At 49.8% G+C, this 20413-nt stretch overlaps 1 protein-coding gene across 21 annotated transcripts in view; it reads left to right on the top strand.

Annotated features, from left to right (window-relative positions):
* Positions 1–20413, top strand: part of Mapk8ip3 (mitogen-activated protein kinase 8 interacting protein 3) — a 38110-nt gene that overhangs the window by 16150 nt on the left and 1547 nt on the right. For 2 of the 21 annotated variants that reach the window (XM_029471698.1, XM_029471695.1), the window contains 27 exons: positions 1318–1366; positions 4855–5101; positions 5937–6039; positions 6692–6810; positions 10250–10261; positions 10984–11001; positions 12038–12095; positions 12463–12615; positions 13177–13258; positions 14101–14231; positions 14436–14492; positions 14580–14750; positions 15353–15479; positions 16022–16117; positions 16244–16402; positions 16963–17128; positions 17697–17879; positions 17966–18155; positions 18246–18389; positions 18476–18556; positions 18640–18707; positions 18849–18997; positions 19162–19333; positions 19546–19659; positions 19781–19819; positions 19919–20098; positions 20201–20350. In XM_029471698.1, coding sequence (XP_029327558.1) covers positions 1318–1366; positions 4855–5101; positions 5937–6039; positions 6692–6810; positions 10250–10261; positions 10984–11001; positions 12038–12095; positions 12463–12615; positions 13177–13258; positions 14101–14231; positions 14436–14492; positions 14580–14750; positions 15353–15479; positions 16022–16117; positions 16244–16402; positions 16963–17128; positions 17697–17879; positions 17966–18155; positions 18246–18389; positions 18476–18556; positions 18640–18707; positions 18849–18997; positions 19162–19333; positions 19546–19659; positions 19781–19819; positions 19919–20098; positions 20201–20350 — 3218 coding nt within the window. Of the gene's footprint in view, positions 1–1314; positions 1460–2884; positions 2974–4854; positions 5102–5936; positions 6040–6691; positions 6811–10249; positions 10262–10983; positions 11002–12031; positions 12096–12462; positions 12616–13176; positions 13259–14100; positions 14232–14435; positions 14493–14579; positions 14751–15352; positions 15480–16021; positions 16118–16243; positions 16403–16962; positions 17129–17696; positions 17880–17965; positions 18156–18245; positions 18390–18475; positions 18557–18639; positions 18708–18848; positions 18998–19161; positions 19334–19545; positions 19660–19780; positions 19820–19918; positions 20099–20200; positions 20351–20413 lie in introns of those variants that run through there. The other 19 variants (XM_029471688.1, XM_029471683.1, XM_029471699.1 and 16 more) reach the window with 14 other exon arrangements.

Here is a 20413-nt window from a genome sequence, read left to right as displayed (position 1 = left end):
GAGATCCTTGCCCAGACTCATGCTTTGTCAAGGTAAACTACTACCCTACAGGCAGTTCCTGAGTGTACTGCTACCCTCAGCCTTCCTCCTCACCCTTTGCATTCTTCATGAAGTAAGGAGAGAACGCACATTGCCTGCCTTCAGAGTCTGTGTGCTAGCCTCTGCACGTGATGCCTTGGCACTTCCACTCCCATGTCGCTAGGGGCTGAACACTTAGTGTTAGAACTATGGCAAAAACAGCTTGATCTGAACAGCTGTTGACATTTTAGACAGTCCAGGGATGGTGGTGTTGCCTAGACCTGTGTGTGGAAAAACCTGCTTGATTGGCAGCCTCTAGTTCTAGACCTGCCTTCTGTCAGCTATGACTGGGGAGATCTACAGATAGAAACATTGTCCTTTAACAGTCACAACAGCAGTGTTCACTGTTTTGACCATGTCCTGTTAAGAAGGATGAGGAGATGGTTCAGTGGAGTCAGATTCCAAAGAGCTTGCTGGCCAGGTAGTCTAGCCAATGAGTACATTCAATACAAGACCCTGTCTCAAAAGACAAGGTGAAGAGTCTCACACAAACCCAAGAGATCCGAGAGAACTGGTTGGTGAATGAAGAATAAAGGGTCTTGTTGAGGCTGGAGAAATGGCTCAGCAGTTAAGAGTACTTACTAGCCTTCCAGAGGACCTGAGTTCCGTTCTGAGCACATGCATGAGGCAGCTCACAGCTGCCTGTGCCTCTAGAATCTGACTCCCTTCTGGACTCAGGTGGCACCTATACTCACTCACGTACACCTGTCCATACACTACACACATATATTCAGAATTTAAAAACAATAAATATTGAAAAAGCTCTTGTTGGCATTGCTTTAGGATTACCAGCTCTGACACTGTTTCTGTTTAAAATAGGCAAGCTGGAGAGATGGCTGATAGGTTAAGAGTACTGTCTACTCTTAAGAGGACCTGGATTTGATTCCTAGTACCCACATGGTAGCTCACAACCATCTGTAACTCTAGTATCAGGGAATCCAGTGCCTTCTGACCTCTATTGCACCAGGCATGCATGTACACAGATGTACAGATAGGCAAAACTAATCATACACATAAAATTAAATTAAAATGTTAAATTAGAATATGATAGAAAGGGAAAATACATAAATCCTAGTTAAGGAACATTTCCTTAAATGTGTAGAGAATGATACTTAGTGGCTGGGTACAGGATGCTACTTTGAAGCATAGACAGTATCTCTGTGTCAGGAAATGGACTCTGACTCTCATAGCACCATCTAACCATGCCCTCTTGTGCTTACCTCTCTTCTTCTGCAGCAGGAAGGAGCGTCCTACCTCTCTGAATGTCTTCCCCCTGGCTGATGGCATGGTACGTGCACAGATGGGGGGCAAGCTCGTGCCTGCGGGGGACCACTGGCACCTGAGTGACCTCGGCCAGCTACAGTCCAGCTCCAGCTATCAGGTTTTGTAGCCGTGTGTGTAGTGAAGGTCCCCAAACTACTGGTGTCCCATGTCCACACAGGGGACTCCGTCCAGTCTTTGCTATTTTCCCTGAGTTAGTCTACCATCCCCTGACATGAGACAGAAACAGAGCTGGGATGTCAGAATGCATGAGCTGCCTGCTCTGTTTGACCTCACACTAGCACCTGTGAGTTTAGGATAGCCCCCTTAGTTTCCCAGGCCACTCTGCAGCCAAGGAAGTTGCCTATTAAGGCTGAACGACCAGAACTTATTCTCAAATAAATGCCTATCTCTGACTAGATGCCAGCTAGAATGCATTGAGTATCTAGAGTCTGAGACTTCTGTTTGGCAGAGGCATAGATAATGTGATGGCTCTTGCCTTGGACTCTTCTATTTGTCTTTGTAGTGGGCCTGATTCACTACTTTTGGCAACCCACTCATTTTATAAAACAGCCACAAGCTGAGAAGGGAGATACCACCACCCACAGATATGCTCCCTAGACATGGAACCCAGAAGAGGCCAGATCATTTGTTCAGGACTCTAGGTCACTTCCTGTACGGTGGGGGAGGGGTTGTACTTAGCTGCCTAGAAGCAGCTGCAGTATTGTCAGGTAAGGCAGACTGCCTTCCTGGGGTGGAGGAGATGCCCTTTGGTCTGTTGAAAACTTCCTCACAGAGAGAACTGGGGGGACATGCTTTTGAGCCTCTGGATGATCTTAAAGGACATGGGGTCCAGGACTTCTGAAATGTCCTGCTGTTGTTCTTGGCTTACTCTCCTTGCTGTGTCCAGCTTGCCTACATGGGCTGTTGTGTGTTGCGGGCTGCATCAGAAGGTGACGCACTACTTCTACTCTTGTTGTAGGCAATGAGTGTATCTCAAGACAGAGGTGCGGGTGCCTTGTCTCACTGTACTGCCAGTGTATGTGCCCTAAGAAGAAGGCACCAAGCTGCTCCTATCCCTGGCCATCTAGATATGGCCTTGCCGTTATGCCAGCTTTTCATGTTTGCTCGCTCAGTCTCCCTCACACCAGGCCTGTGAGAAGGCTTCCCTTTAAGCCATTTGTAGAGGCTACAAGAACTTGAGAATGCCATGGGAGCCTGTGCCTCACCCACCCTGGCTCTAGGCACCTACTTGGGCCCTTGCTTTATCAGCTTTTCTTCTTACCATGTCTTTTCTGTCGCTACTATGTTGTCTGAAATCGGCTTTTCCTCTCTTAAACCATGATGTTTTGTGTTTTAGTTTGTTGTATGTTTTATTTGACTTTTCTTATTTTTAAAAAGTAATTACACATTAAGTTCTTTTTATTTCATGTTTCATATTTTAAGGTTTTCCTAATTTCTTAATTTTTGTTTGTTTTTTGTTTTGTTTTTTGTTTTTATATACTGTAGTGTTTTAACCAAACAGTTGTGGCTACTCATGGTGAGGAATGACCGCTAAGAGTGTGGGTTCTTTGCAATACATTTGGAGGTCACTGCTCCCCGTTGATGTTTAGGAGGTTGAGAGGTTTGCCCTAGGTAAGTGGTGGCCAGGGGGGTGTCTCCCCTGGGTAAGTGTGGCCCTGTAGGATAACAGAGCTGGGGCACTGGGGGAGGCACAGCCAGAGGGCAAAATGCCCCCATTTTACCAAAGGGTCACGATAGGCAGCAGAACGTGAAGAGGTGTGGAAGTGAGTGGGACTCATACCCCTGGCTCCTTCCTGGCCTGCTTGGAATTTCTTTTTTGCCCTTTACTGGGTGGCAGCAGCAGACGTCTACATCTGGAAGGCACCTGGGTGACTCTGAAGAGAGGCAAACACAAGTGTTTTGAGAGCTACATCTCAAAGGCTCCATGTGAACCATGCTTGCCTCTTTTGGCACTCACAAGGAAAAGAAGAAAAAAATGTTTCTCCCTTGTCATACTGGGCAGAAGCTGCATCCAGATACAGAGCTACAATTTTGTTACAGAGCTGTTTTCAAGATGTCTGGACTGTGTGATGGTGTAAGAGTTCTTGCCTCTGCCTTGCTGGCTAGGACTGAATTGTGTTTGGCTATGGGCCATTGTGGCCACTGTAGGATACAGAGCTGCATCCTTGAGCTGCACTCACTTGATGCCAGGAACACCATCGAGTTCTGACAAGAAAGCTGTCCTTTGCCAAGCATCCCTGCACAATTGTTTATTTAGAAATAAAGCAGCTTGGTAGATGAAGCCAGAACCTTGTCCTTTGAAGACATGACTATGTCCAGTATTGAGAGACTCATGCTAGGGCCTGGCATCCACAGAACCAGTTCTGACCTCTGAGACCCAAGTGCACACTGTTGACTTGATAGTTCTGCATTTCCCCAGCTCTATACAGAGCCATGTGCTTCTTTTCCTCACTCCACCCTGGTGAACATCCTCAGCCACAGAGCTCGTCTGAAGGCATGCCTTCGCTCTGAAAGACAAAACTCTAGAAGCCAGGACAGTGCATATGTGAGATGTTTAGTCATTTTCCTCGACCTTCACAACAGAGAAGCAAAAGGACCTGAAGGGCAGCTGTTGCCTGGTATAACCAGGGCACCTCCTCAGAGTCACATGTCCTATACATGTGTCAATAGTAATTAATAGAGGGATGTTTGGGGACAGTTTTTATTGCGACTGTCTAGCTTTATCCGGAAAGGGCACAAGAATAAAATGTGTGCTTCTTGTTTTACACTCTTCAGTTGAGTGCCTTTTTTCTACTCACAAGATTTATAAGGTTAGCAGCTGGCTGCTCTAAGAGTCTAGATTTCCTCCAGAACACTTCCCATTTTATTAAAGCAGAATTTGCATTGCTGTTCAGGACTAACCTTTGGTTTTGTCGATGTGTGAAAGAAGCATTCAGGATCTCCTTAAGGGGGTCTCAGCCATAGAATCAGAGAAACACTGTCCCTCTCTACCACTGTCCTCAGCCAGGGTGGAGCGTTTGTGTCCTAGAAATGGTAAGAGGTGGCAGTAGTAAAGTAGCTTAGTATACAGCGCACCTGGCCACCCAGTGCCAGATAGCAACTTCCTGGGTAGAGCCCTTTGCCCCATGCTAGTCTGCCATTGGTTTCTGACTAGCCTACAACTGCAAAGGTCACCCACTGTGTCTTCCACCATGTCCTATGTGTAGCATCATGTCACTCACCATTGTGCTGGACTGTCCTATGGCAGGTGTAAGCTGAAAATTCCATTCTGTGAGGTGGTGGCTGCTTCTGGGAAGTCAGGCAGCTATGGGTGAGCATCATTGTTCAGAAGTAATTAGACCAAAAAGAGAGTGCCTGCCTCTACAGGTGGGCACAGTGCTGTTTGTTTGTAACTGTGTAGCAGAGACACAGAGCCATGGGGCCTCCCTTAGCAGCCTCTAACCATGGCACTGTGGCCTGCTGTGATATTCTTCCTTCTTTGTTTGGCTCTAGTGTCCAAACGATGAGATGTCTGAGTCAGGCCAGTCCTCAGCAGCTGCAACACCCAGTACCACAGGTACCAAGTCCAACACACCCACGTCCTCCGTGCCCTCAGCAGCGGTCACGCCACTCAACGAGAGCCTACAGCCCCTGGGAGACTATGGCAGTGTCACAAAGAACAACAAGCAGGCCCGAGAGAAGCGCAATAGCCGTAACATGGAGGTCCAGGTCACCCAAGAGATGCGGAACGTCAGTATCGGTGTGTAGTCTGTCCAGTGCCCTACCAACCATCGCATCCCTGGGGAGAGGCCATGTACCTGCTGCTCACTAGCGCCTCTCCTCTCCACACCTGAGAGGTGCTTCTTCCTCAGTGGATTTTAGCTTGAGCAGATACAATAGCTAAGGCTTCTAAGCAAGTACCACAGGTAGGTAGTTTAAATAGCTGTCTTGAAGATAGGAAGACAAGGACCAAGGTGCAGGAAGTCTCTCCTGAGGTCTTTCTTGCTGGGCTTATAGAGAGCCAACTCCCTGTCTTCTTACAGTTAGCCTGTGTTCTAATCTCATAGGGACCTCTGTAGAGTGAGGTGAGCCACATGGCCTCATTTTACTTGATCACTTCCTTAAAGACCATACTCCAAGCTGGTCATGGTGGTATACATCTATAATTTCCAGCTCTTAGGAGGTAGAGGCAGGAGGAAGAAGGAATTCAAGGAGTTCAAGGCTAGCCTAGGGTGTATGAGACTATCGAGAGAGACAAACAGACAGACAGACAGATAGATAGATAGACACAGAGAGAGAGACAGAGACAGACCCAGTTACCAAAAGAAAAAACCCAGTTTTGAAACTTACACAGGGCCACAGGGAGTGGGATCTCCCCTCAGCAGTGCATACCTATTTGTTATAGGCCTTCCTCCCTAGACTCCCATAGTACTGGAGTCTCCATCCACCTGGCCAATATGGAGAGAACTCTTTTGACAGTCATATCTGGTGGAAGCTAGTGTGGAGTCTATAGATGCAGGCCCTGGGAAGCCTTTGTGAATAGGGCAGGTTTTCAGGCTGTCTGCTGACACCAGGTTTCCTGTGTTCTGTACTAGGCATGGGCAGCAGTGACGAGTGGTCCGATGTTCAGGACATTATCGACTCCACCCCAGAGCTGGATGTGTGTCCTGAAACCCGTCTGGACCGCACAGGAAGCAGGTGCTCATTCAGCCAAGCTCTGGATGAGGGGTTCAGTGTGCTTTGTGCAGGGGGTGTATCACTGTCATACCCCAGCCATGTCTGTACCCACATTGCAGGGTTGTCACTGAACAGCTCCCTATCCCTGTGAAAAAATACCTGAAATCATCCATTAAAAAGTAAGATTAGCTAGACAGTAGTGACTCGAGCCTTTAATCACAGCTCTCGGGAGACAGAGGCAGGCGGTCTCTGAGTTCAAGACTACACAGAGAAACCCTGTCTCAAAAAACCTAAATAAATAAATATAAACAAATAGTAATGATAAAGAGGGGGGGTGGTTTCGACTCACAACTCTAGAAGTTTCAAGGCTTTAGCCTTTGGGCATGTGTTAACATGGAATATCATGAAGGAAGCAGATGGTGAGAGGATTGCTTACTTCATGGAGTTCCAGAACTGAGAAAGGGCTCGGGGCCTACTAGTACCTCTAAATGCATACCCTCTGCAACCTCCTTTCTCCCACTTAGGCCCACTTCCTAAAGTTGTACCATATGCTTTTAGTATCGGGGCTTTTGGAGACATTTCAGTTGCAGACCTCAACACAAGCCTGGAGGGCTGCTGTCGGGTAGGACAGCAGTGCTGTTCCTAACTGCTCTTTATGTATGCATGCCAACAGCCCAACCCAGGGAATTGTAAACAAAGCTTTTGGAATCAACACTGACTCCTTGTATCACGAACTCTCTACGGCGGGATCTGAGGTCATCGGGGATGTGGATGAGGGAGCTGATCTCCTAGGTAAGCACAACCCATGACTCTTGGACACTTGGACTCTGTGGTCTTTTTATTTAATTAGTTGTGATGAAGGAGAGGTTTTATGCTCCTTTGGGCCAAGGACTTTGATTTCATAGTATTACTAAAGTAAATTCTTCCTTTTTTGAACTTTCCCTAAAGTTTCCAGTTTACATTTTTAAATTTATTCACAGAGATACACTGCTAGCACTTGGTATCCACTGGGTGTCCCTTGTGGGCAGCTAAGTGCTAGAAGTAGGGCTCACACAGTGCTCTGGGAAAAGCTCTGGATTTTGAGCTGGTTCTAGCATACACCTATGGCAGCCATTCCTGGGTTTCTCCAGGGCCACAGCTCTACTTGCTGAGGAAAGGGTCAGGCTTCTCCCACAAGCCTCCATATTCAGTCATAAGCAGAATGCTGTAGTACTCTACTACTTCTTCTCATTGGTCCACAGGTCAAGTAGGGCAAGATCATCATCAAGTAAGTGAAGGGTGGGCAGGTTCAGATACACAGGAGCACAGGATGGCCTGTGAGGTGCCTTTAGTGTCTAGGTTATGAGTTTATGTGGCTGACACCACCGCTGCAGACAGGCAGTGATGGAGTATGTTCTGGGGAAATGAACATTAGAGTCATATTCTGGCACAACAAAGATGAATCCCTCTCTGTGTGTTGCTTTGCTATCATTTCTGTGGAACAGTGACCACCCTGAGCTAAGGTTACCATGAGACCCAGTCTTGGTAGCAGGTGTTCTAGGGCCCTTTTTTTTTTTTTTTTTTTTTTTTGGTGTGTGTGTGTGTGTGTGTGTGTGTGTGTGTGTGTGTGTGTGTGTGTGTATGTAAATAGGAAGTCAGATGGCCATAAGGAACTCAGGCAGGACCCACTACTATACAATCTGTGAATACAGTGACAAGTGACTTATTGTGGTGACCAAGTTCTGGAGCCATGAGCTGGGGTCTGTCTCCTCTGCTTAGATAGATGCCCACCTAAGGGCCCTGCTGCACTGTGGCCACAGCCACTCATGTGGTTGTAAAGATGATACGGCACAGACAGCAGGATACAGTGAGGAAGCACACCTGAGCAACCTGTGTAGATGTAGACATGAACACCTCATGGGCAGGAGAGAGAGAGAGAGAGAGAGATGCTGTATCCTCACAAGCACAGTCTTAAGTCAGGAGTGATCATGAGCTACAATTACAGTGGTGAGCCCCCTTCCCAGAAGACTTGGTTTTCAGCTTCACGTATCTCGAGAAGCTGTGACGGAAGTAAGAGGCATCTGCCCTTCACACAATGTATATATCAAACATTAGACACCAGCAAGAGCAGCATACGCTGTTTTAAGAAGCTCAGCTACAAAAGAGAGAGAAGTGGTGGAGAGAGCCTGGGAGGAGAGGGAGACGGGGAGGGCCAGCTACGGTGGGATGTGAAAGAACTAGGTAAGTGAATAAATTGCCAGTTATTGCACCCATGTAAGGCTTCAGAAATACTGAGGAAAACACACATTACAGAGTGGATGTTTTAGGAGTAGCAAGTATCATGCCTACCTCTGCCTGCACTGTCTGCTGGGAATGTCAGAGCACGCACCGGTGCTAAGGCAGTGTTCCCATGTTCAAGTAAGGAAGCGGATCCTCAAGAGAATCAAGCAGCTCCCTTGCTTGGGAGAATACAGACTGTGACATACAGATCCAACCTGTGTCACTAGGCAGTAGTTCACAGTAGACTGCTCCATGGAGTAACCAGTTCTAGATGTCTAGAGAAGACCTCCTTGAGAAGGAGGCACACTTGTGTACAAGGCTGATAAGTCAGAGCTGTCTGCACAAAAATGAGCTTCAGTCTATAGTGTAATAGGATGGTTGCTTGGTCGGTTTGTTTGTTTGTTTTTCGAGACAGGGTTTCTCTGTATAGTCCTGGCTGTCCTGGAACTCACTCTGTAGACCAGGCTGGCCTCGAACTCAGAGATCTGCTTGCCTCTGCCTCCCGAGGGCTGGGATTAAAGGCGTGCGCCACCACACCCGGCTTGGTTGCTTGATCTTAGAAAATAGAAATTAATTCTAGGTTGATCCAATATTTAAACAAAATTACAAGGGGAATGGAGCTGAGGAAGAATATTAAAGGATATTCCCATAAGCTGGGTCTCTACATTACCAAAACCATCAAAGAAAAATCCATACACATGACTGTGATAATTAATGAGTATGTGTGTGCTCTTAGTGTGTAGTTCAGTAGTAGAATTGTGCTTAGCAGAAGTCAGTTTGATCCCCAGAACTCAGAACCAAAGAAAAAGACAAGTATGTATGTGGGTGTTCTTTACCATTGAAGCAAATTGAGTACAATAGAAACCCAGCAAAGGATAAAGTAGAAAAGCGCAGATGCTACCTCCAACACATAAGAACCACTCAGCTTCATGGCTCATGAGGAGTGAGTGTGAAATGAGGCATCAGGCTGGCGTGCCTGCCCCCTCTGTGGAGCTCTGCAAGGGTCTCGGGTGGTCTGTAGAATAGGGGTAGATGGTGATGAGCAGTTACATACAGCACCCAAGGTGTTTAGAGTCCTGGTTACCAAGCTAGCTGCCTGGGAGGACGGATAGGATGCGTGCTCTCCAGAGGTGTGAGCAGAGGGGCGGGAGCTGCTCTGAGCTGTTGCTCTGCTTTACGAGGCTTTCCATGACAAACATTATTTTCTTATTTAAATCAAACGGGTTCTCATGCTGCTCTTCTTCCTGGGAAGCATACAGGCAAAACGGAATTCTTTCCTCTAACTTACTGGAGACAAAGTGTTTCCTTACTTTAGTCCCATTTTTTTCCCTAGCAGTCTGTACTAAAGAGGCCTATACCCAGTGAGATCTGTTCATAGCCCTCCATGTCCCCAGCCCCCACTACCTTTTGATTTATTTCTCTTCAGAGTAGAGTCCTTATTCCCTTCTTATTGTCTCCGTGTCCCTCACTCAGGTTATGTCCTCCTTCCCTGGACTCCCGTAAGTGCTGGGATGAACAAGAGACCCCTGAACCCATCTCCAGGTGCATATCTGTGACACGTTAGGGCCTCTTTGTATGCACTGCCATCATAGCTAGTTCACTCTGGAGGGCCTCCTTGGTATCGTTTGCTCACCAACACACACACACCCTTCTTTTTACAGGAATTGTTGAGGTCTGTTGGGCACAAGCCTACCACTGAGTGCTACAGATGTCTGTCAGAGCTTAACAAAAACTGGGTACTCTAGGACCCTTGGAGAGGAAGGAAGGGGCTCTCCCTTTAAGGTTATTGTATCCATGGGATGTGATGTATCCTGGACCTGCTGACGTGTTTTGGTTTTTGTGACCATCAACATAAGAATGGCTGAATCATTGTTGCTTATTTTTTTTTAATAATAATTTATTTGTTGGTTCCAGTCACTGATTGATCTTTGTTGCTTCCTTTCCTGTCTCTGCTTCACTGGACCTGGCCCAGGGGAGTTTTCAGGTGTGTATCTCTCCTATCTGTCTCCATGTGGTCCCCTCTTTCTACTATGGAAAGCAACTGAAGCAGGGAGTGGGACTCTTCCCTGCTGCTGACCATCACCAAGGGCTGTTCATTCTGACCACTGATTTCTGTCTAGCTGCTCTGGGCCACTTAACCCCTATAGCCATGTGCTTTGCTCCCAAGCTGCTACTGCCAAAAATGCCCAGATGGGATTGCTCCACTGACCACTGTCAGGCTCTTAATATATGACCCCCATCTTCAAGCCTAAAAAGGCCCCTGAGGGCCATTTCTGAAGGATCTACAGAGCCATGAGGAACATAAGACAGCACACCCCAGAAGTTAAAAGTGCCTTGAGGCCCCTGTCAGTTGTAGTCCACCTGGGTAGCCAGGCTGAACTGCTGTGCACAGAAGGCCTTGAGGCCCACCTCTGCCCGTATAATTATGGCACTTTAGTGTGTTCAATGGCAGCCAAGCCCCTGGGCACAGCTTCTCGTTGTGTGATTTCCTCTGACTGCGCTGTCGCCCACAGATAAAATTTCACAGGAATCTCTGGCTTTATCCCACCTTCTGCCCTTCTGTCCCCTCTGTTGCCAACTCTAACCCAACCAGAAGTGGCCCCCAATAGTCCCTACTTTGCTGTCTACATAGGCTTAACACGCTTCTTTTCTCTCCCTCCTCCTGCCCCGTTGCCCGTCTCCTGTGGGACTGGGATGCTCCCGTAGTGCGCGATGATTTTTTTGGTAAGGCCAAGGCCCTGCTTAAGTGTCTGTTTTTCCTCTTTCTGGCCTCTTCTCTCTATCCAACATCTTCTCATGCTTCATGAGCCCTTTGCTTTGTGGGCCAGTGGCAGTGAGTGGGGCTTCAGGGTTTCCAGGTACCTCAGGCCTAGGGTGAGGTGCCATCTTTCCATTCTGTTTCAGCTGGGGTGGGAGGTGGCCTTTCCTCCAAGCTGCTGGTCACCATGGATAAACCACTGTTAGTCGCTGAGAGAATCCACAGGCCCAGTACAGACCACACACCTGGTGTTCCGTCTTAGCTCACCAGGGAAAAGCAGGTCCTTGTTTGAAGCAAAGGAGGTCAAAGTGGGCATCAGGATGAACTGTGCCTTGGCTGTTTCAGGCAAAAATACAGATGAAGGCTACCCTGAGGATTCAATTTTGTACTTCGGAGATTATAAGAGAGAACTTAGTCTTTGCAGAGGGTCTGGTCAGTTCCCCATGAAAAGCTCCTGTCCTCACATCCACTCCCTCTACATACTTCCTGATCACACTCCAAGACCAGGTCCTACCAAACCCATTTGTAACCTCATGGTGGGCTGCAACTGCAATAACTCATCCTTGGGGCAAAGGTTCTCTCTGTGTCATCTCTGTCCTTTGTCACAGTGCCAGGATGGCATTGAAAGGCCTTGGCTCACCGTGAGGAAACCATAGAGCAGGAGTAAGGACATTGTTAAGGGTAGGGAGTGAAGTGGCTTCACAGGGCCTACTCCAGGGCCTGCTAGAAGGCTAAAATCTGTTGGAATTGAAAGGAATATTCTAGGCCTCTGAATGTGAACCCAGGGAAACACAGGGCTTCAATGAGACCAGGGACCTCTCCCAGTCTGACTGCCTCTCCTTTTGCAGCCAAGTATCCTGCAGGTGGGAGTACCAGACCCTCATCCCTTCCCATCTCAAGGCACAGGGCCAGGAAGGTTGCTACTCTCTGGCAAAGGCAGGTTCAATAGAACACAGTCCACTTAGAGAGGCTAAAGGGAAACTTCCCTACCTTTCGTTTCAGGAATGGGCAAAGAAGTGGGGAACCTGCTGCTGGAGAACTCACAGCTTCTAGAGACAAAGTAAGTGTCCTCTGTACCAGCAGGGCCCAACCCAGGCTTGGATGGCCCCTAAAACATGACTGTTACTATTGCTTGTAGTAGGAACCCATAGGACTCCTGAGTGGTTCCTCCAAAAGGAACCTTCCACCAGCATGACTACTCCATTCAATGCCCAGGTTAAACAGGCGTTCCCATTCTCGGCCAGGATGTACCTGCCAGGGTGTGTCTCGGGCCTGTACTCTTCATATTCAGAAGACAGACACAGAAGTACAAGTTTGAAGTTAGCTACGTAGCAAAGCTCTGTCTCACAATAAAACAAATAGAAGTCCTTGTCAAAAAAGTATGCACATTGGCTCTCGTTAAGCCCTCATCTTTCTTCCCTTTAAAGAAATGCTTTAAATGTAGTGAAGAATGACCTCATTGCTAAGGTTGACCAACTGTCAGGAGAACAGGAGGTGCTGAAGGGTGAGCTGGAAGCAGCCAAGCAAGCCAAAGTCAAGCTGGAGAACCGAATCAAAGAGCTTGAAGAAGAACTGAAGAGGTAAGAACACCAGAGACTTGGGCTTTGCACTGGGTGTCCAACCTGCCACCTCACTTCTCTGTCTTTAAGAAAGCCAGCCTCTACTTCTGACATCTAAGAGCCCCTGTTTCCCCTAGTAGCCAGCCACTAGGTAGGTCCGTTGTCTGACCGCCCTCTTGTCTCCTCTCAAGTCCTCTGTGCCCTTGCCAGGTACAGGGTCCTGCTTTATCTGTCCTTCTGGGAATGGTGGTGCCTCCTCAGCTACAGCTCTCACCCCATTGTTCACTCAGGAGTGCTGGGCTGATCAGGTACCTCTGATTACTTGAGCATCCCATACCTCTGCTCCTCAGCCCTCTGATCAGCCAAGGTCAAAGCCACAAGGTCTGATTCTAGCCCCTCTGAGATGGGAGGGGCAGTGTAGGGAAGGCCTGTGGAAACTGCCTGCTTGGACTTGCCTACCCACCAGGATAGCCCTCTTAGGCTTGGATCACCCTCATTTTGGTTAGAGCAGCCAAATGTCTGGGCTGTGAAGCACATTTGGCAGGGCTCTTACCCTGCCTGTTTTTCCCCCAAATCCTATAGAGTCAAGTCAGAGGCAGTAACTGCCCGCCGTGAGCCCAGAGAAGAGGTGGAGGATGTAAGCAGCTATCTCTGTACAGAATTGGTATATCCACTATTAACCTGTGGGCATGGGTGGGCTGGCATGGCGGGGCTTCCTAGACTTGCTTATTCTTCTGGGCCCTCCTTACCTTTCACTTGTGACCTCTAAAGCTACTGCATGTTCTCCCATTCCATCAAGTGACTTAACGGCATCAGACCACTCCTTTGGCAGATCCTTCCTCCCCCCACCCCCCACCCCCCACCTCCCAAACTGAGGAAGGGTCACATTTGTTCCCCTTCTTACTGATGCCTTCTGCAGTCCCAGCAGGGGTATTTTGTTACCAAAGAGGCTGCAGAAGCAGCACCAGATGTTACTGGTATGCACCTGCAGCCTGGGCAGTGCAGCCAAACCCTGAGCCTGCACTTCCTCTCACTTCCCAAAATGAGGTCTGGGCAGCACAGTTTGTCCCTCTGTACCAGAATAACTTAGAACATACTGGGTCCTTTGTGACAGCAGCAATCTGTTCAGTCCCTGGGACATAGTGTAGAGATTCCATAGTGTAGGATAGTCTAGCAGAGGTGGGAATGTGGATTGTGGCTTTCAGGCCTCCACCTTCTTTACTGTACATTGGCAGAAGCAGATTCCAGGTAGGTGAGGCCAGTGAGGCCGTGTGCACCCGTGCCCTGTGCACTTTCTCCCAACTCCCTTAAGCTCATTCTGTTCAGGCTTTGGAGAGAAGAGTGGCAAACCCCACGTGGGCTCCCCTGACACTCTAACCTGCCATTCCACCATCATTTGTCTCAACTATATCCCCACCTAGGTGGTAGACACCTCAGAAGGAAGCCACGTATGCTTGACTGTCCTCCTGTTTCTCATTGGAGGAACCACATTTCCCCCCTCTGCAGGACAAAATCCCCATGGCCCAGCGCCGACGCTTCACAAGGGTGGAGATGGCCCGAGTGCTCATGGAACGCAACCAGTACAAGGAACGCCTCATGGAGCTGCAGGAGGCTGTGAGGTGGACGGAGATGATCAGGTGTGCCCCTCTGCATTTCCTCTGACAGTTCTGAGCAAGTTCATGGCTCTGATTAGATCTATTTTTCCTGAGCTGGGGTTGTAGAATTTTAGCAGGCCTTGGGATTTGACTGCCCTCCACCACACTTCCTTTCCTCCATGTGTTGGCATGGTTTGGAGGCTCCAGGGTCACCTGGCACAGCGCCTCCTATACTCTTCCCTGCAGAGCATCAAGGGAACACCCGTCTGTCCAGGAGAAGAAGAAGTCCACCATCTGGCAGTTGTGAGTATGGTGCTCTATGGAAGGAGAGGCTTTCATCAGCCTGCTACTGTTCCACACTTGGCTCACTTATCTGTGTTTCCATGGCAGCTTTAGTCGCCTCTTCAGCTCCTCATCTAGCCCCCCTCCGGCCAAACGATCCTACCCATCTGTGAACATTCACTACAAGTCACCCACTGCGGCTGGCTTTAGCCAGCGTCGCAGCCATGCTTTGTGCCAGATCTCAGCTGGCAGCCGACCTCTGGAGTTCTTCCCTGATGAGTAAGTATCCCTAGCCCCAAGTGTCCTGAGTCTGTCCACTCTAGGCTTGAAGTTGGAGCAGACTTTTCATATACTGTACTGCGGGACAGAGGTTATCACGAGCAGGAAGGATGGCACCTTCTCTCTAGGTCCACTACCCACAGCAAAAACTAGTCCTCAGGTTCTGTCTGAATGCCTTTTAGCAGGGACTGCAGTTCCAAGAAACCATTCTCTTAGAGTTTGAAGACTGTGCTGGGTCCCACCATACTCTTCCCTCCTGTGTCTGACCTTAGGGTCTGAGCACTGCCCCAAACACTTAGTTAAGCTTCTTGGGGCCACTTTTGTGAGAACTCCTGGTATGCTCACCTAGGTTACATAGTTGCTGTCCAGCAAGAGAGCAGGCCCCAGAACATCTGGAAATGACCTCTTAAGCACTGGGTCACACCCCAGACATAATTGGGAAAAGCCACCTTCTGTCAAATAGTCCCAGAAAAGGCAAGGGTAAAATCAGGCAGGCTCTGAGGCACGGCACTCTACCAGGAAGACCACTGAGAGTCTGGGTGCCCCAGCCTCACCCAGACAGCTCACCTTGAACAGATGTAACCTGTCATTCTCTCACCCAGTGACTGCACCTCTTCTGCCCGGCGGGAGCAGAAGCGGGAGCAGTACCGCCAGGTTCGTGAACACGTGCGCAATGATGACGGGAGGCTGCAGGCCTGTGGGTGGAGCCTGCCTGCCAAGTATAAGCAGGTACTTGAGGCAGGGGGTGGTGTCTGGGTATGGAGAGGATCTTGTGAGAAGGGCACAGTGGTAGTGCAGAGCCAGGAGGCACCCATCTCCTACCTGGTGTTGGTGGATCTGTAACTCTGAGGGTATTCTAGTTTGCTTTCTGTTGCTATGATAAACACTGACCAGACCAGCCTGGGTGAAGAATGGGATTATTTGACTTAACTTCCATCATGAAGGGAAACTGAAGCAGAAATCACTGAGGAATATTATTTACTGGCTTGTTTTCCACTGCATATGCAACGTGCTTTCTTACACATCCCAGGATCACCTCCCACATACATGCCTATGGACCAGTCTGATGGAGGCAGTTCCTCAGTTGACGTTCCCTCTTCCCAGGTGGTTCTAGCTTATGTCATGTTGGCAAAAACTAACCAGCACAGAGGGCCAGCAGAGCCAGACCCAATGCACTGTGTACCAAAAGCCAACAGGCAACTAGTTGAGATTTCTGAAGGCTAAAGTATCTTCCTCGACCTCATACCACAGAACTTTCCACTCTGTTGCAGCTGAGCCCCAATGGAGGCCAGGAAGACACCCGGATGAAAAATGTGCCTGTCCCTGTGTACTGCCGCCCTCTGGTGGAGAAGGACCCTTCAACAAAGGTGAGCACCAAGGACCCTGCTCAGAGGCCCCCAAGGAAACCCTGGACAAAGGGTAGTCTCTACTGTAGCCCCTGGGAGGCCCCAGAGAAGCTGATGCACTGAGACCTCACAGCCCTGTCCCCGCAGCTGTGGTGTGCTGCTGGTGTCAATCTGAGTGGGTGGAAGCCACATGAAGAGGACTCTAGCAATGGACCCAAGCCTGTACCAGGTCGAGACCCTCTGACCTGCGACCGGGAAGGAGAAGGCGAACCCAAGAGCACACACCCGTCACCTGAGAAGAAGAAGGTCAGTATGCTGGTCAAGAGTGTGGCTTTATCCTACATAAAGTCTCTAGATAGTTTCCTGCAGGTTCTGGCAGTAAGTGACCGCACCCTGGTGACAGTGCATCTCTTTTCCCTATCAATCTGAGACAGGAGCAGGTGCTGCAGCATCTAAGATACCACTGCTGCCTCTCTATAGTCCAGGTTTCCTCCTGGCCTGTGGAGTGATGGGACTGTCTACTGCCCTTGGTAACAGAGGGCTTGGGAGAACCAGGCATACCTTTTATCATGTAGTAAATTAGGCAGCAGGAGGACTGCTCATAGGAGAGGCCCAGTGATTTGCCATGAATCCCAGAGCACAGTCACAGCTTGATTTATAGGCCATGAGAGTTGCCTCTCCAAGTTTGTAGTTTCCTCTTAGGAATGAACTATCATGATATGGATCTGCGGGCTATAGGGGAGGATAACTATCCATTGATGCCATATTCAAAGCTAGATCTTAGGAAGTCCTGGATACTCCCTGATTCATGTTGACACCAAGTTCAGGCACCGGCTTTGATTTCCCCCTGATATGCTCTGAAACAGGCAAAGGAAACCCCTGAGGCAGACGCTACCTCCAGTCGGGTATGGATCCTCACCAGCACCCTGACAACCAGCAAGGTGGTGATCATTGATGCCAACCAGCCAGGCACAATTGTGGATCAGTTCACAGTCTGCAATGCCCACGTCCTGTGTATCTCCAGCATTCCTGGTGAGCCGGGGCTCCCACTGCCAGGTGCTGTCCAACAGCAGGCACTGCTGCCTGTGGACTGCCCTGCAAAGCTGGTGCTCGAGGCGGGTAGCTCTTCCTTTTTAGCCAGGTAGGACTGACATGTGGAATAAGTAGGAATAAGTAGGGATTGGAGACCTGCTAGGAATGTAATCCAGAAGGAAGCTCTTCAGGGTACCGGCAAAGGCCCCCTGGCTTCACCCCTCAACAGCAGCCTCATGACCTTTTAGCCCAGCCCCAGGATAGCACTAAGAGCCATACATGTCTCTGCTTTGAAACCTATTTGCTGGGATAGCCTCTACTCCTTGAAATCTATTTGCTGGGATGGCCTCTACTCCTTGGAATCTATTTGCTGGGATGGCCTCTACTCCTTGGAGTTCTTCAGGACCTTTTGTATGATAGAGCAGAGCATTACTTCTTAGTTTCTTTTTGACCTATAAGCTTGACCCTAGGCCTGAGCGTCGCAGGCATGGCTGTGTGTGACCTCCCTGCCTTCACTGAGATGGAGCTTTGTGGTGTTGGACTGATGGACTGGAAATTTTTCCCGCAGCGGCCAGTGACAGTGACTATCCCCCTGGGGAGATGTTCCTAGACAGTGATGTGAACCCTGAAGATTCGGGTGCTGATGGTGTGCTGGCTGGCATCACCCTGGTGGGGTGTGCTACCCGCTGCAATGTTCCACGTAGCAACTGTTCCTCACGAGGAGACACCCCAGTACTGGACAAGGGGCAGGGTGAGTCCTGGATCATCATCTCCCTACTCCACACTCCTCTTCTTCCACTTACCAGGCTTACCCCAGGCTTACCCCTCTCTCCGCAGGGGATGTGGCGACCACTGCCAATGGGAAGGTCAACCCGTCCCAATCCACAGAAGAAGCCACAGAAGCCACAGAGGTGCCAGACCCTGGTCCCAGCGAGTCAGAAGCAACGACAGTCCGGCCGGGGCCTCTCACAGAGCATGTCTTTACTGACCCAGCACCCACCCCATCCTCCAGCACCCAGCCTGCCAGGTAGGCTCTCCTAGGCTGGGTTAGTTGAGTGAAGAGAAGGATGGTGAGGTGAACAGGAATCAGCATATGCTTCCATGACTTACTCTGCAGCTACAGCTACCATTCTTCTTGCAGTGAGAATGGGTCAGAGTCCAATGGCACCATTGTACAGCCTCAGGTGGAGCCCAGTGGGGAGCCCTCAGCAACAACCAGTAGTGCTGCACCCACCATGTGGCTAGGAGCCCAGAATGGCTGGTAGGTAAAGCCAAAGACACAAGACATGGGATGTGCTGGGAGGGCTCACTGAACCATGTAAGCTCAGCCCACCTGCCCTCTTGCAGGCTCTATGTGCATTCAGCAGTAGCCAACTGGAAGAAGTGTCTGCACTCCATCAAGCTAAAAGACTCTGTGCTGAGCCTGGTGTATGTGTTCCCCACTGAGGGGTGGGGTTAGGGACCCAAGGGCCCAGCAACCCCATCCTGCCTCACTGACTTAACCATTCCAGGCATGTCAAAGGCCGAGTGCTGGTAGCTCTTGCAGATGGGACCCTGGCTATCTTCCATCGTGGAGAGGGTAAGGCCTAGTGGCCCTTGCAGAGACAGGACTAGGGGCTCTTGGGTCCATCCTGAGCCTAGCAATGGGTCCTCCATACCAACCCTGTGAACAGAGATAGATCCTAGCCAGACCTGAACAGGTGTCCTGGACTCTTTCTAGATGGCCAGTGGGACCTGAGCAACTACCACCTAATGGACCTGGGCCACCCACACCACTCCATCCGCTGCATGGCTGTTGTGAATGACCGAGTTTGGTGTGGCTACAAGAACAAGGTGCATGTTATCCAGCCCAAGACAATGCAGATTGAGGCAAGTGCTAGCCAATAACCTCCAGAGTAGGGTGGGGCTTTTGCTAGATTAGAGATTGGGACAGGCTGTGTGCCGTTAAGGTGGAACCTGCATGAAATCACAGCAAGCACATGTCCCTTACTTTTTCATTACCCACCCGTTGACTGGCTGCCCTTACCTCACAGAAATCATTTGATGCCCACCCAAGGCGGGAAAGCCAGGTGCGTCAGCTGGCCTGGATCGGTGATGGAGTGTGGGTCTCTATTCGCTTGGATTCTACCCTTCGGCTCTACCATGCTCACACCCACCAGCACCTGCAGGATGTGGACATTGAGCCCTATGTTAGCAAGATGCTAGGTGAGTTGGACATGGTGCCACACGCCTGTGCTCTCAGCACTTGGGAGGTGGAAGCAGGAGGCTCATCTTTAGCTCCATAAAGGGTCTGAGTCAGCCCTTGGCTATATGAGAGCTTATCTCAATATAAATTAAATAAAGATGTAATGTTAGGGGATGTGCCAAGCAAAAGCACCCATCACTGACTGCACTGACCCTCTTCCTGTCCCACCCAGGAACCGGCAAGCTGGGCTTCTCCTTCGTGCGCATCACAGCCTTACTCATTGCAGGCAACCGTCTGTGGGTGGGCACTGGCAATGGGGTTGTCATCTCCATCCCCTTGACTGAGAGTAAGTTTCCAACCCTAGAGGGCACCTCTCAAGAAAGCAGCAGTTGTGCTAGACTCCCCGAGTAAGTGTACTGGGGAGCCGCCTGTCTGGACAAGCTCACCCTTCCTTTTTTCTTCCCCAGCTGTGGTCCTGCATAGAGGCCAGCTCCTAGGGCTCCGAGGTAAGTGCTGGGTACTTGCCCACTGGTGCCCCCAGTACTCACCATCTCCAGCTGCCTACTGAAAATAATGTGGTCCAATCTTCCTGTCTGTTTTCCCAGCCAACAAGACATCCCCAACATCTGGGGAGGGGACCCGCCCAGGGGGCATCATCCATGTGTATGGGGACGACAGCAGTGACAAGGCCGCCAGTAGTTTCATCCCCTATTGCTCCATGGCACAGGCTCAGCTTTGCTTCCACGGGCACCGTGATGCTGTCAAATTCTTTGTCTCTGTGCCAGGTACACAGCTGATCTTAACCCACTTTGCCCACTGTGCTACAGTGGCATAGCTTATGACCTTTTCAGGATGCCACAGTTCTGAGATTTCTCTGCCCGTAACAGGAAATGTGCTGGCCACTCTCAATGGTAGTGTGCTAGACAGCCCATCAGAGGGCCCTGGGCCTGCTGCACCCGCTGCGGATGCTGAGGGCCAGAAGTTGAAGAATGCACTGGTGCTGAGTGGTGGTGAAGGTTACATTGACTTCCGTATCGGTAAGTAGGCGTAGACTAGAGGCTGGCCCTGGTGTGGGCATGTGGGAGTCCTCCTCATGGCTG

The sequence above is a fragment of the Mus caroli genome, chromosome 17 (assembly GCF_900094665.2).
Source record: "Mus caroli chromosome 17, CAROLI_EIJ_v1.1, whole genome shotgun sequence".
NCBI lineage: Eukaryota > Metazoa > Chordata > Mammalia > Rodentia > Muridae > Mus > Mus caroli.
The sequence above is the reverse complement of the archived record's forward strand: the minus strand, read 5'-3'. Positions and strand labels throughout refer to the sequence as shown.